Raw genomic sequence first — 15,901 nt, 5'->3', positions numbered from 1 at the left:
GTGCAGCATCTAAATGAGTTGCTTTACAAAATATCAAGGTGGAAAAGTTGGATCCTTTCATTTTCACCATGTGGGCCTCACTGAAAAACTTTTGGACACCCATACTTGATCAGGTACAGACAAAGTCATGTGATCCCATTCTGCTTTTAAAAGCAGCTTATTTGATACGGAATTGCAAGTGTACCTAATGAAGTGCCAAGAATGTGTATGGATTCTGATCATGAAACATGACAATGCAAAGTGGAATGTCACCTGGAACATTTGCTTGACTTTCCTCCGTGGGAGGTTAACGTTGAGCTTGTGGAGGAGCTGGTAGATCTCATCAATGTTCAGGAGTCCGTCTCCATTCTTATCCGCCTCCTCGAACGTCTGCTTCATCCACGTCGCACGTGTTAAGGACGTTTGTCAAGTGGACTGAAGGTCAAACTACACTTAAACTATGTAGCTTTTCTACTCATCTCAGTTGCTTCAGCGTTGCTTCAGAAGAATAGTGTCGCGACAAACTGCCAAAACCAAGCCGCACTGAATGCACCAGTCATAATGAGACACACTAAAGCAACAACAATGGAGCAGAAGAAGAGCAGTGCTTCCCATACTACATACATATACATATATACACATACATATATACATACACATATGGATATACATACATATATATATATACACACATATATATATATATATATATATATATATATATATATATATATATATATATATATATATATATATATATATATATATATATATATACAGTGGGGCAAAAAAGTATTTAGTCAGCCACCAATTGTGCAAGTTCTCCCACTTAAAAAGATGAGAGAGGCCTGTAATTTTCATCATAGGTACGCTTCAACTATGAGAGACAAAATGAGAAAAAAAAATCCAGATAATCATATTGTTTGATTTTTAAAGAATTTATTTGCAAATCATGGTGGAAAATAAGTATTTGGTCAAAAACAAAAGTTCATCTCAATACTTTGTGATATACCCTTTGTTGGCAATGACAGAGATCAAACGTTTTCTGTAACTCTTCACAAGATTTTCACACACTGTTGTAGGTATTTTGGCCCATTCCTCCATGCAGATCGCCTCTAGAGCAGTGATGTTTAGGGGCTGTCGCTGGGCAACACGGATTTTCAACTCCCTCCAAAGATTTTCTATGGGGTTGAGATCTGGAGACTGGCTAGGCCACTCCAGGACCTTGAAATGCTTCTTATGAAGCCACTCCTTCGTTGCCCGGGCGGTGTGTTTGGGATCGTTGTCATGCTGAAAGACCCAGCCACGTTTCATCTTCAGTGCCCTTGCTGATGGAAGAAGGTTTTCATTCAGAATCTCACGATACATGGCCCCATTCATTCTCCCATTTACACGGATCAGTTGTCCTGGTCCCTTTGCAGAAAAACAGCCCCAGAGCATGATGTTTCCACCCCCATGCTTCACAGTAGGTGTGGTGTTGTTTGGATGCAACTCAGCATTCTTTCTCCTCCAAACACGACGAGTTGAGTTGATACCAAAAAGTTCTATTTTGGTTTCATCTGACCATATTACATTCTCCCAATCCTCTTCTGGATCATCCAAATGCTCTCTAGCAAACTTCAGACGGGCTTGGACATGTACTGGCTTCAGCAGGGGGACACGTCTGGCACTGCAGGATTTGAGTCCCTGGCGGCGGAGTGTGTTACTTATGGTAGCCTTCGTTAATATGGTCCCAGCTCTCTGCAGGTCTTTCACTAGGTCCCCCCGTGTGGTTCTGGGATTTTTGCTCACCGTTCTTGTTATCATTTTGACCCCACGGGGTGAGATCTTGCGTGGAGCCCCAGATCGAGGGAGATTATCGGTGGTCTTGTAGGTCTTCCATTTTCTCACAATTGCTCCCACAGTTGATTTCTTCACACCAAGCTGCTTAACTATTGCAGATTCAGTCTTCCCAGCCTGGTGCAGGTCTACAATTTTGTTTCTGATGTCCTTTGACAGCTCTTTGGTCTTGGCCATAGTGGAGTTTGGAGTGTGACTGTCTGAGGTTGTGGACAGGTGTCTTTTATACTGATAACCAGTTCAAACAGGTGCCATCAATACAGGTAACAAGTGGAGGACAGAGGAGCTTCTTAAAGAAGAACTTACAGGTCTGTGAGAGCCACAAATCTTGCTTGTTTGTAGGTGACCAAATACTTATTTTCCACCATGATTTGCAAATAAATTCTTTAAAAATCAAACAATGTGATTATCTGGATTTTTTTTTCTCATTTTGTCTCTCATAGTTGAAGCGTACCTATGATGAAAATTACAGGCCTCTCTCATCTTTTTAAGTGGGAGAACTTGCACAATTGGTGGCTGACTAAATACTTTTTTGCCCCACTGTATATATATATATATACATATATATACATATATATATACATATATGCACACATATACAGTAACAGAGTTTCTATTTAAACTAGCAAAGCAGTTGTTAATGCCTGCTGGGGCGCTGTAATGATGTCAGCCTCCCTCTGGGCTCCTGCATTATGGGGAAAAAATTTTAAATATCTGTTGTATTTATTTTAAACTGGTGTTGGTACTTGCATTGCACATTTCTTACCTAGCTTTTGAGTGTTAAGTTGCTGTGTGATGATTCTAGCGTTCTTTGTAAGATTTGATTAAGATTTGACTTTGAGTCAAACTGTTATATTGAGCAATAGTGAATTGGTAGTGTATTAGTTAAGGCCCCTTTTTACCTTCACAGACACCGCCTTCCTGTTTTGCCATGAGTTATTTCTTGAATCCAACATTGTTTCTCACCCAAATAACCCAAAATGGAGCTTAAAGGAATGTTGCAAGAGCCAGCCTTTTGATAACAAAAGAGAGAAACACTACTGAATTGAAGAAATAACTCATGGCAAAACAGGAAGGTGTCACCGTGTAGTAACCTTTCATATTCATTCACTCCTTTCATTCGCCATTTACATGCATTTAGAATTGTTTTATTCATTTAAAACTAATATTGTAAAACTATCACACGTGTGTTTGTTGTTCAACCACAGAATAGTTTTTCCTTCATTGCAATTCTGATAATTTGGTACGTCAAAAAGGATATTGGTCATGAGTGCGCTGCCTTTTCGCCAGAGAGTCCTCATCGCTGATGCCAGCCATCAGGTAGCGAAGGCCTGTTATCCAGGTTCTGGCTTCATCCGAATTGGACGTGACCAGGTCGAGGGACTCCATGTGGTTGCCATGGTAAACTGTGAAGCAACAGGCCGGGTCCAAGCTGCCCTCCGGATGCCGATGGAAGATGTCAGATTGTCCGCCTTCTGTCACTTTGTACAGCGAATCAATGGTGACTGAGGGAGGAAGTAAGGGATGCGGGGAGGGGATTGAAAAAGGATGGGACAACAGATCAATGACATCCACTCGTGGATTCCACAATTAATTCTATCTATCATAAACTTGGAGTTGAACTAATGAGGCGTACATTTCCATATAATGAGAAGAATGGTCATGGTTCTCAGTCGGAAAAGACTGGAATGTTCCCTCCGGGTTGGGAATAAAGTCCTGCCCCAGGTGGAGGAGTTTAAGTATCTCGGGTTCTTGTTCACGAGTGAGGGAAGATGGTAGCGTGAGGTCGACACACGGAAGTCGTGGTGAAAAGAGAGCTGAGCCGGAAGGCAAAGCTCTCAATTTACTGGTCGATCTATGCTGCCACCCTCACCAACTGTCATGAGCTTTGGGTCGTGACCGAAAGAACGAGATTGCGGATATAAGCAGCTGAAATGAGTTTCCTCCCGTAGGGTAGCTGGACTCACCCTAAGAGATAGTGTTAAATTCCCTCCCTGTCTCTCCAATATATGTTTTATTGCAAGACATGCAGGGTATTTCATATTTCATATTTATACCGGGGGCGGCACGGCGGTCGAGTGGTTAGCGCACAGACCTCACAGCTAGGAGACCAGGGTTCAATTCCACCCACGGCCATCTCTGTGTGGAGTTTGCATGTTCTCCCCGTGCATGCGTGGGTTTTCTCCGGGTACTCCGGTTTCCTCCCACATTCCAAAAACATGCTAGGTTAATTGGCGACTCCAAATTGTCCATAGGTATGAATGTGAGTTGTTTGTCTATATGTGCCCTGTGATTGGCTGGCCACCAGTCCTCTCGCCTCTCGCCCGAAGACAGCTGGGATAGGCTCCAGCACCCCCGCGACCCTCGTGAGGAAAAGCGGTAGAAAATGAATGAATGAATATTTATACAGGTTGGTAGGTAGCTGCTGGAAAAGGCTACCACTCTCGGCGGTGCACAAAGGGCCAATAATATATACATATATATTTCATATATTCAATTTTTTTCTGACTCTGTTTTATCCTTTAAGTGTACTAGGAATTGACTAAGCTTCTTGCATGGTTTAATTTGTGTGTTGACATTGCGTTTTTTCATTGCAGTCTATTTTTTCAGTGATGCCCTTGATGTGTGGTAGTGTAACCATAGCTGCGCTCTTTTTTTCCATTGTTTTTTATTTGGCTTCTTTCTTTTTCTCTGGCCTACTTTTTGCCTTGTTGTATTGCCCATTTTGGGTAGAGCAGCAGGCCATAGAAAAAGAAAAACAAAAGAAGCCAAATAATCCTGGCGCAGGTGAAGCGCACCCTGCGCAGTGCTAAATTGGTTGTTAAGCGCACAGTGCACACACGTCACCACAAGGTGAAGACACACACAGATGACGCCACACACCGGGGGAGATATATCCTACAAAGCAGCCCATACGTATATACTGTATATGATTTTTATTTATTTCGCATCACATCATGATTAAATATTTTGGTCATAATCCATTGTAAAAGCATCAACCCTCCACCGCCTCCTTCTGCATAATCTCATGTCTTAAATTCTGCATCGCCTCACACTAACAATATGGCGGCATAATTTTCCACCCGACAGACACATATTCTTGGAAAGGGAATCAGTGTGTATTTCACAATGATGGCAACATTTAAGAGGCTTATCTGGTGCTGACAGTCACCAAGGGTGTTATTTTTTGACATGTTAGTAAGCATCCATGGGCAGAGGGTTGGTATAGAAAAAAAAATAATCTTCCCAGGGGCAGCAGCAGCAGTGGGTGACGTTTAAGGTGAAATGGAAGGATTGTATTAAGCCCATTTCATTTTTGGTGTTTTCTTAGTTTGGCTATCAATTATTTTTATAGTGACTGATCAGGTCCTAGTTTTGTCGAAAATGTGGAACACCACAAGCGAGAGGCGGTGTCCACCCTGGACTGGTCGCCAGCCAATCACAGGGCACATATAGACAAACAACCATTCACACTCACATTCATACCTATGGACAATTTGGAGTCACCAATTAACCTAGCATGTTTTTGGAATGTGGGAGGAAACCGGAGTACCCGGAGAACATGCAAACTCCACACAGAGATGGCCGAGGGTGGAATTGAACCCTGGTCTCCTTGCTGTGAGGTCTGCACGCTAACCACTAGACCGCCATGTCGCCCAATTAATCATGGTTTTCCAAATTAATTAATTAATTCATGAATTTTCTACCGCTTATCCTCACGAGGGTCACGGGCATGCTGGAGCCTATCCCAGCTGTCTTTGGGCGAGAGGCGGGGTACACCCTGGACTGGTCGCCAGCCAATCACAGGGCACATATAGACAAACAACCATTCACACCCACATTCATACCTATGGACAATTTCGATTAACCGAGCATGCATGTTTGTTGGAATGTGGGAGGAAAAGCGGAATACCCAGAGAAAACCCACGCCCGCACAGGGAGAACATGCAAACTCCTAGCGTTATGCAATGATGTCACTCGTGAAAAGGCAGCATTAAGCCCTGATCGGAGCATCCCCAATCAAAACTGTATAACTGTCCTAATTGGTGAGTACTATTGGTGTACTCCCGCTGTATACTCCTGTATGTACACATAGTACTGTATGTGCGTGCGTGTGTGCATACAAACGTACTCTTGGCCTTCTCGCTCTTGCGTGACGGCTTCCAGCGGATGCAAGAGCAATGCTCATCCAGGTAAAAGAGTCTCACCAACCCTTTGGATCCCGCCTTCAGCTTTACCATCTGTGTCCCGGACTGCATCACGCTCATGCATCGCTCCACTGAAGAGGACACACACACAACAAAACAAAACAGGTCAGCGGAGCATGATCCTATAGCACAGACGAAGCAGGTGTCAGAATTTATTTGCCTTTTAATTGTCGATTTGTGTCACTTTTGGCGCTGTGCACTTGATACAGGGGAGGAAAAGAAAGGCTCAGTGAAGTCTAAACCCCGCAAACAGAGACGCTGCTGTGTGCGGACACAAGGCTGCTTGTCAGCGAAGCCACTGAGAGGGTGTTCTCAATACAGCTCATAGACGGGAGACAGACAGAGTGTCATTGATAGACAGACAGCCTCGCTGTTGCTGCACAGGAAGAACGTCTCAGCCCTCATGAGGAAGGTGGAAGCTACATCAGAGTTTCATTCAACACGGCTGGAATGCTTTGGAAGGGATGACTAGTACACCTGCACAATCCAATGAGAGCCAACGGCAATATGTCTGTGATGGTGGTTGCAGTTTGCAGTGGTGGAGAAGATTGAAAAACTGTTAACCATGCATCAATCATAGAATATTGCATGTCACAAACGACCCTTTGGTACACTACCAGTCAAAAGGTATGAGACACTTACCCATGCTTTTGAATGAGATGGTGTCTCAAAACTTTTGACTGGTAGCAACATTGACCGCATCCTGTAAGCAGAGGTGTAGACACGAGTCAACCGACTTGCACTCGAGTCGGACTTGAGTCCCAATTTTGATGACTTTGGATTCGGTGTGCCAATTTCATCAGAGATATGCAAGTTTGACAGCTAAGAATTGGTACCTGACTCAGACTGCAGTCTGATGACTTGAAAATACTTGAAATTACTTCATATTTTAGTGAGTGTACTGAGTAAAATATGCCCCTCATTCAAAGTATTGTCATTTCCATCATACTACATATTTTCGCTTTGAATCTGTCCCATTGAATGCATCTATTAACGTTCAATCAGGTTTAAGAACTAGAAACTAGACCGCCCCCATATGTGATTTACACCACTAATATTAGTCCTACATTTACTTTATCTACATATTTAAATTGCTAATGTTAGCATGCTAACACCTAGCATGATAGTGATAAGTGTTTCGCTGTGAAAGTGGCTAAAAATGCCACTGTGCTAATGCTGTCATGCTAGCAAAGCTAATGTTCGCTTGCTATCACTTGCCATGTTAGTGTGAATTAGTATACACTTAGTTTATAAGTGTCTGCCCATGAAAATAGCTGAAAATGCTAGTATGCTAACACTTAGTATGTGTCACGAGCGGGCTTGCGAGCTTAGCGATGCGACCCCAGGATGCAGAGAGCAGGACCAAAAATGTAGGTACAAGGGATTTAATGGCGTCTAAGCAATGTAAACAGCAACTACAGGCAAACCAAAAACTAAGACAGCAACTACAGGCAAAACCAAACACAAAGACAATGAAGCCACAAACGAAAGAGCACACACCTGAACTAAATAGGGAGAGTGGAAATTAGAGACAGGTGTGTGAAATGAGTCAGAGAGCAGAAGGGAACAAGAAAGGAAGTTGAACCAAAATAAGGGCATGAAAACCGGAACAGAGGCAAAGAAGGAAACTAAGAGAGCTGTCACGAGGGGGTGAAGCCCGCTCGTGACAGTATGATTTACACCATAAAGATTAGCCCTCTGTTTATTTGAGCTACATATTTTGATTTCTAATGTTAGCATGCTAACACCTAGCATAATAGTGATAAGTGTTTATATAAGTGTGTCGCTGTGAATGTGGCTAAAAATGCCACTGTGCTAATGCTGTCATGCTAGCAAAGGTAATGTTCGCTTGCTAACACTTGCCATGTTAGTGTGAACTAGAAAATTCCCCGCGGAAATTTTGATGGGCTTTCCACCTGTGCTGTGAACCTCGGGCCCGGTGTGTCAACTGCTACCATGCTAGCGCCTAGCAAGAAGGCCTCAAGTACCAAAAAGGTCGATGCAGTCCCATGGTGTCCCCACATCATGCCATGTGTGTATTTGCCTTTAGACATGAGTAAATTAGCTTGAATGCTAACATGCTAACAGTCATTATGCTAGCACCTAGCAAGACAGCCTCAAGTCCCAAAGTGTCCAGGCAGTCCCATAGTTTCCCTACATCATGCCATGTGTCTATTTGCCTTTAGACTGGAGTAAATTAGCTAAATTGCTAACATGCTAACAGTCATGCTAGCACCTAGCAAGACAGCCCCATATATGGGGCTGTATGGCCTTGTATGGCTGGGCAAGCCCATAATTAGTATACACTTAGTTTATAAGGGTCTATCCATGAAAATAGCTGAAAATGCTAGTGTGCTAACACTTAGTATGATTTACACCATAAAGATTAGCCCTCTATTTATTTGATCTATATATTTAGATTGCGTATATGAGCGTATATGTGTGTGAATGAGGTGGACCCAAGTGGAAGAGTGAGGTTACAAGGAGAAAAGTCAACAGTCCAGAAGAATGGAGATTGTGAAAAGGAGGTGAAGAACCGTGCAGGTAGGATGGAACGGGTGGAGAAAAGTGTCAGGCGTGATGTTTGTTAGAAGAGTTTCAGCTAAAATGAAAGGTTATCCATCCATCCATTTACTATACCGCTTATCCTCACTAGGGTCACAGCTGGATGCCGCTGGAGGATCGGGTCACTCATTTGGTAGCGTTCACTAGCAAGAGTGAAATATCCCATCCTAAATAAGAGCTAACATCTGTTCAATAGGTGTCAACGGCATAGTTTGAACTCATCAGTGCTGGAGAAAATAATAGGACACTGAAGACACATAGTCAAAGAAATAGGCGCCGTGTGCATTATTCATCTGGCGCAGACTTCTGAAGACCGCAGCTTCATTACAGATGGATCTCAACTGCGGCCAATGTGGGGAATATCGAGGTATTGATTATATCTACAGTCTTGGCTGCGTAGAACAAGCGTATTCTTCTGGGTGTTGGAGCTCATCATTTGCTTTCAGGCTTAAAAAAACTCACAGTAGCCACAGTCTGGCTCGGCAAGCTTCTAGCAGCACATTCAATGATGTAACATCCATCAAAACAAAAAGCCAATGGGGATTTAACTGCACACAAGCACACTCCCATTAGAGTGTCAACATGAGTGGGAATGTTTTCTCTGACGCAGGGGGGAAAAAAAACTCAAAGAGCATGCACAAGTATGCATTGATTTATGTATTATGATCTTATCTATCTAGCACAACATCAAGCACAAGGCGCCTTTCTTGAAATAGAAGGTAAATATGAGCAGGCATCTCATCTTCGGGAGTATCTACATTCAGAAACATTTTAGATTTTCTCGCATTTGGAGGCTAAATGATCATGGGAAAGGATATAAGAATGGCTGGAGGTACAGTTTCTCGTATTTCTGCAAGAATACAGAATACGGATGAGGCATGTCTTCTTTTCCTTATACTCCATCGACTTAGTATTTAGGGTTATTATAACATAAAAAGCCAAAGAAAAAGCTAATATTTGTGGAGTTAATGATTATAGATGTTAACTAAGCTGAAGTATTGCTAGATTTGCAGAGGTTTTGTGTGACTTCATGCACGTGCTCGTGACTTAACTGCAGGCCAACTTGCAACAGAATCCATCCATCTATTTTCTACGTGGGTGCTATGCTGGAGCCTACCCTAGCTGACTTGGGGCAAGAGGCGGGGTCCACCCTGGACTGGTGCCCAGCCAATCCCAGGGCACATATAGACAAACAACCATCCCCCCCCATCTATTTTCTACGTGGGTGCTATGCAGGAGCCTACCCCAGCTGACTTGGGGCAAGAGGCAGTGTCCACCCTGGACTGGTGGTCAGTCAATCCCAGAGCACATATAAACAAACAACCATCCCCCCACATCTATTTTCTATGTGGGTGCTATGTTGGAGCCTACCCCATCTGACTTGGGGCAAGAGGCAGGGTCCACCCTGGACTGGTGCCCAGCCAACCCCAGGGCACATATAGACAAACAACCCCCCCCCCCCATCTATTTTCTACGTGGGTGCTATGCAGGAGCCTACCCCAGCTGACTTGGGGCAAGAGGCGGGGTCCACCCTGGACTGGTGACCAGCCAATCCCAGGGCACATATAGACAAACAACCATCCCTCCCCCCCATCTATTTTCTACGTGGGTACTATGCTGGAGCCTACCCTAGCTCACTTGGGGCAAGAGGCGGGGTCCACCCTGGACTGATGCCCAGCCAATCCCAGGGCACATATAGACAAACAACCATTCACACTCACATTCATACCTATGGACAATTTGGAGTGGCCAATGAAGCTAACATGTTTTTGGAATGTGGGAGGAAGCCGGAGTTCCCGGAGACCACCCAGGCACACACGGGGAGAAGAACATGCAAACTCCAAGCGGAGATTCCAACCCAAGTCTTCCCATCTCCTGGCTGTGTGGCCTCCAACAGAATCCAGAATCCTGTGCAGTCAGCCTCCACATTGTCACCCTCAGCTTTGCAAGATGATGTCTGTCATGTTTCAGCCTGCAACCTTGCCGAGAATATTTCCACCTTTTGCAAAACTTGCATATTTTTTTCAGTTTTCTTTCCCTCCTATTAATTTCATGGTCGATGTACATTACCGGCACACACCTACTACTGTGTGTTAACGTGCATGTCTATGTGGGCGCATGTGTTAAAAACCTCATTACTCCTGTCGGCGACGTGCACAGATAGCACATCAAAGCTTTGAGGCAGTAAATTCAAAGAGATTTTAATAAGAGACGTGATGTCGACCTGATACAAAGCGTGTCCACTCTGTGATGCGCACAATGAAGATGAAGTCCGAACCACAACACGTGACACATAATAACTCATCAGTCTGGATTTTAACTGACACTTTTAAGGCAATGACAGTCATAGTATGTCAAATTTGAATGGTGGAACCGGAAAATTTGCCTTAAAAGTTGAGTCGAGAAAGTATCCACTTTGCTTTTTCTTTGGTTGCTTTTGGGGTACTTGGAGTCAGTTTTCCAAATGCTTTGAAAGAATGTGTCGCAGGCTAACAATATCCACGTTTACATGAGGAGTTTTTCTCTTTCCGAATGGAATCTTTACAAATAACCTTTCCGAAAGCAATGGTATACATGGAAAGGAATATTCCAATCGCGTGTCTACATGCGCCGCTATAATCAAACAGAATAGTCAATGGGGCATGCCCAGTAAAACGTAAACATCAACATCACGTGATACCGACTTTCATTCATTCATTCATTCATTTTCTACCGCTTTTTCCTCACGAGGGTTGTGGGGGTGCTGGAGCCTATCCCAGCGGTCTTTTGGGCGAGAGGCGGGGTACACCCTGGACTGGTCGCCAGCCAATCACAGGGCACATATAGACAAACAACCATTCACACTCACATTCATACCTATGAACAATTTGGAGTGGCCCGAGTTTTTCTTTCACTTGTTGGAATAACTCCGTATTGCCAGTTTTTCCTTCGTCCAGTCTTGAAATTTAGTTTGAATCAAAAACAGAAGAAGGAAAACACCACAAAGAAGAACGCACCCTGACAACTTTGAGGGGACCGCTCAATCGGATTGGGGAACGGAATATTCCACCCCTGTGAATCCGATTATATATCCATTCGGATTGGCACTTTTCTTTCGGAATGAGATGTATACAAAGGTTACATTCTTTCCGTTTGAGCAAATAACTCCGAATGGAATTGGAATATTTGGGTCCATGTAAACGTGGCTAATGGCTGACACTACCGGCTTACACCAACATGCACGCCACAGAAAAAGACCATCTTTGTTTCCTGCGGTGATGTTTCCAATCAAGACTTATTTCCCCTTTGACTGAAACAAAAATACAAAGGGTTCTAGTTTTTTGGCACAGCACAAGGTAAGTTAGTCCAATGCACCACTATAGGCAGCCAATTTGGTAATTCGGTAGACTGGACTGCGCCGAGATGAGCGTGGCGAGTACACATTTTCAGCTTGGCACAGTGACAATTTGACAAAACAACCGAGAAAGCTGCAGAGAAAGCTCGCCGGCTATTCGGGGCGCAGGCGAAGTGCAGCATGCGTAATGGTAAATTGGCTGATAGGCGCACAGTGCCCACACGTCACCAAAACCTCCCAGTCAGATTGTTCAGTGTTGCGCATATTTCAGGGGAAAAAAACTATGACAGCAACCACCATTTACTGGAAGCGTCTGAACCATGCATGGACATTTTTGTATCCATTGTCCCATCACATCTGAAACGTCACGCACAAACTCAACCTGACGGTAGCTGAAAGTATGATGCTAACCGGGGCTGACTCTATACCGGGGCGGGGGTGTTGAGTCGGGCCTGTCCCCCAAAATCAACATTTTAGAAGTGAAAACTCTGTCAGAAAAAGCACAACCACTCACATCTCCGTGGTTGTGCTTATAAGCACGCCAGACCGCCCCTCCCGCACATACATGGCGCAAGGCGGGTCTTTGAAATTAGCCCAAAAAGCGCACCTATATGACAGCAGACAACATGTCCTCTCCTTGCAGGTAATGAGCGGCGCCTCGCCTCACACACAGGATCAAAGACAGAAGGAAGTGAGCTATCCAGTCGTCACGGGGATACTTGGATGATGCATAAACATGAGCTTCTGCTCCTTTCTTGGGCTTTAAATAGCAGCAGCAGCAGCATGCAAAATAAATGTTCCATATGCAACATGTTTGTCCACGCGCACACACACACACACACACTGTGTTATCTGCAAGAGTTAACTAGACAGCATAAGACAATCGCCTGCTGCTTCTATTTCTATACCCACTTGGACATTGTGATGAAATAATGTGATGAAATAATGAAACATTCATAAGTTGTACTTTTACAATTAAGAATTAGCATTTCTCACACTTTCCGACACCCTAAGAATTGGGCTACTACTGCCAGACACTTGATTAGGTACACCTGCACACCTTTTCAAATAAAAAAAGTCTACTATAGACATCCCTATACACTCACATATACATATACATACATATCTGATGAAGCTCCACATGCAATATTAAGGCTCTAAGTGCAATATATTAAGTTCTAAGTGAAGTATTTCTATAATGCCTCATATAAGATAAGATAAGATAAGATATGCCTTTATTCGTCCCTCAGTGGGGAAATTTGTATTGCACAGCAGCAACAACAACAAGAGTGCAGAGTCAGTTAAGCAGTACAAAATACACAATATAGAAAAATAAACAATATAAGCAACCCAAGTATTAACAAAATCAACAGTTTTTCCCAGAGTTATATACAATACAGTATGTATATTAACTCACTAGCAAGATCTCATATAAAAAAAATAACCCAGCATTTTTAAGAGTGTAGTGTATAGACTGGTCATATATTTCATCTCATTTCATATTATCTGCAAACTGTACTAGTATATATGTAACTCTGGGTAAAATTGTTGATTTGTTAATACTTCGGTTGTTGATATTGTTTATTTTTGTATATTGTGGATTTTGTACTTCTTAACTGATTCTGTACTCTTGCTGCTGTGCAATGCAAATTTTCCCACTATACATACATATATACATACACATACACACACTCAGGGGTTGAGACAGAGCAGTCTCCCCGCCCCTCACGGCAGAGGAGACTGAACTTAGTAGCATCCGTAGTTTGCTTTGTAAACATACGACCTTTCACCTTTCAAACTGGGTTCCATATGCAGTTTTCAACTATCAGTAATAGCGGAGTTTGACTGGGAGATGATGCTGTTGGGCTGCATTTAGTTGCTATTCACTTCTGCGGTCGGGCGTTCTCCTGTTGGCTGTGTTAGCATTAGCTCACTAACGTTAAGGCTGTTGACAGGGTAATGTTCACATTGGCTTTAAATGGTTAAGTAAGTAAGGCTTGGGAACTTGGGTACAATTGGATGCACTTCTGGGTGGTATTTGGTACCTTTAAGTTAGTGGGGTGGGTTAAGTGTGGGGGGGGTAGGGGGAGTGTCATGTTCACAATGATATTTTAGTAGTTTTTGGCTCAGACCAATCGTGTTTGTGATTTGAAGAAATATGTTTGCACTTTTATCGCTGAAAACGATTTATCTTTCACAATTGCTCAACCGCTGTGCAAAAAGTTTCTGTGGATAAAAATCATTTTTTGGAGCCGACATATATTATAGGCAGTGTGCTTGTATATATATATATATATATATATATATATATATATATATATATATATATATATATATATATATATATATATATACAGTGAAGAAAATAAGTATTTGAACACCCTGCTATTTTGCTATTTCTCCCACTTAGAAATCATGGAGGGGTCTGAAATTTTCATCGTAGGTGCATGTCCACTGTGAGAGAGATAAACTAAAAAGAAAAATCCAGAAATCACAATGCATGATTTTTTAACAATTTATTTGTGTGATACAGCTGCAAATAAGTATTTGAACACCTGAGAAAATGAATGTTAATATTTGGTACAGTAGCCTTTGTTTGCTATTACAGAGGTCAAACGTTTCCTGTAGTTTTTCACCAGGTTTGCACACACTGCAGGAGGGATCTTGGCCCACTCCTCCACACAGATCTTCTCTAGATCAGTCAGGTTTCTGGGCTGTCGCTGAGAAACACGGAGTTTGAGCTCCCTCCAAAGATTTTCGATTGGGTTCAGGTCTGGAGACTGGCTGGGCCATGCTAGAACCTTGATATGCTTCTTACGGAGCCACTCCTTGGTTTTCCTGGCTGTGTGCTTCGGGTCGTTGTCGTGTTGGAAGACCCAGCCACGACCCATCTTCAATGCTCTGACAGAGGGAAGGAGGTTGTTCCCCAAAATCTCACAATACACGGCCCCAGTCATCCTCTCTTTAATGCAGTGCACTCGTCCTGTCCCATGTGCAGAAAAACACCCCCAAAGCATGATGCTACCACCCCCATGCTTCACAGTAGGGATGGTGTTCTTCGGATTGTACTCTTCATTCTTCTTCCTCCAAACACGCTTATTGGAATTATGACCAAAAAGTTCTATTTTGGTCTCATCTGACCATAAAACTTTCTCCCATGACTCCTCTGTATCATCCAAATGGTCATATGCAAACTTAAGACGGGCCTTGACATGTGCTGGTTTAAGCAGGGGAACATTTCGTGCCATGCATGATTTCACATCATGACGTCTTAGTGTATTACCTACAGTAACCTTGGAAACGGTGGTCCCAGCTCTTTTCAGGTCATTGACCAAGTCCTGTCGTGTAGTTCTGGGCTGATTCCTCACCTTTCTTAGAATCATTGAGACCCCACGAGGTGATATCTTGCATGGGGCTCCACTCCGATTGAGATTGACCGTCATGTTTAGCTTCTTCCATTTTCTAATGATAGCTCCAACAGTGGACCTTTTTTCACCAAGCTGCTTGGTAATTGCTCCGTAGCCCTTTCCAGCCTTGTGGAGGTGTACAATTTTGTCTCTGGTGTCTTTGGACAGCTCTTTGGTCTTCGCCATGTTACAAGTTAAAGTCTTACTGATTGTATGGGGTGGACAGGTGTCTTTATGCAGCTAACGACCTCAAACAGGTGCATCTGATTCAGGATGATACATGGAGTGCAGGTGGACTTCTAATGGGCAGACTAACAGGTCTTTCAGGGTCAGAATTCTAGATGATACACAGGTGTTCAAATACTTATTTGCAGCTGTATCACACAAATAAATTGTTAAAAAATCATGCATTGTGATTTCTGGATTTTTCTTTTTAGTTTATCTCTCTCACAGTGGACATGCACCTACGATGAAAATTTCAGACCCCTCCATGATTTCTAAGTGGGAGAAATAGCAAAATAGCAGGGTGTTCAAATACTTATTTTCTTCACTGTATATATATATATATA

General features: G+C 43.1%; 1 protein-coding gene across 7 annotated transcripts in view; it reads right to left on the bottom strand.

The window, feature by feature from the left end:
* plch1 (phospholipase C, eta 1) overlaps nucleotides 1–15,901 on the bottom strand; it is a 53,675-nt gene that overhangs the window by 30,432 nt on the left and 7,342 nt on the right. For all 7 annotated transcript variants that reach the window (XM_058079508.1, XM_058079510.1, XM_058079509.1 and 4 more), the window contains exons 2-4: nucleotides 5,951–6,097; nucleotides 3,080–3,323; nucleotides 253–382 (exon numbers count right to left, since the gene is read on the bottom strand). In XM_058079508.1, the coding sequence (XP_057935491.1) occupies nucleotides 253–382; nucleotides 3,080–3,323; nucleotides 5,951–6,097 (521 nt within the window). The remainder of the gene's footprint in view (nucleotides 1–252; nucleotides 383–3,079; nucleotides 3,324–5,950; nucleotides 6,098–15,901) is intronic.

The sequence above is a fragment of the Doryrhamphus excisus genome, chromosome 8 (assembly GCF_030265055.1).
Source record: "Doryrhamphus excisus isolate RoL2022-K1 chromosome 8, RoL_Dexc_1.0, whole genome shotgun sequence".
Taxonomy (NCBI): Eukaryota; Metazoa; Chordata; class Actinopteri; order Syngnathiformes; family Syngnathidae; genus Doryrhamphus; species Doryrhamphus excisus.
This window is presented reverse-complemented; position numbering and strand designations above follow the sequence as displayed.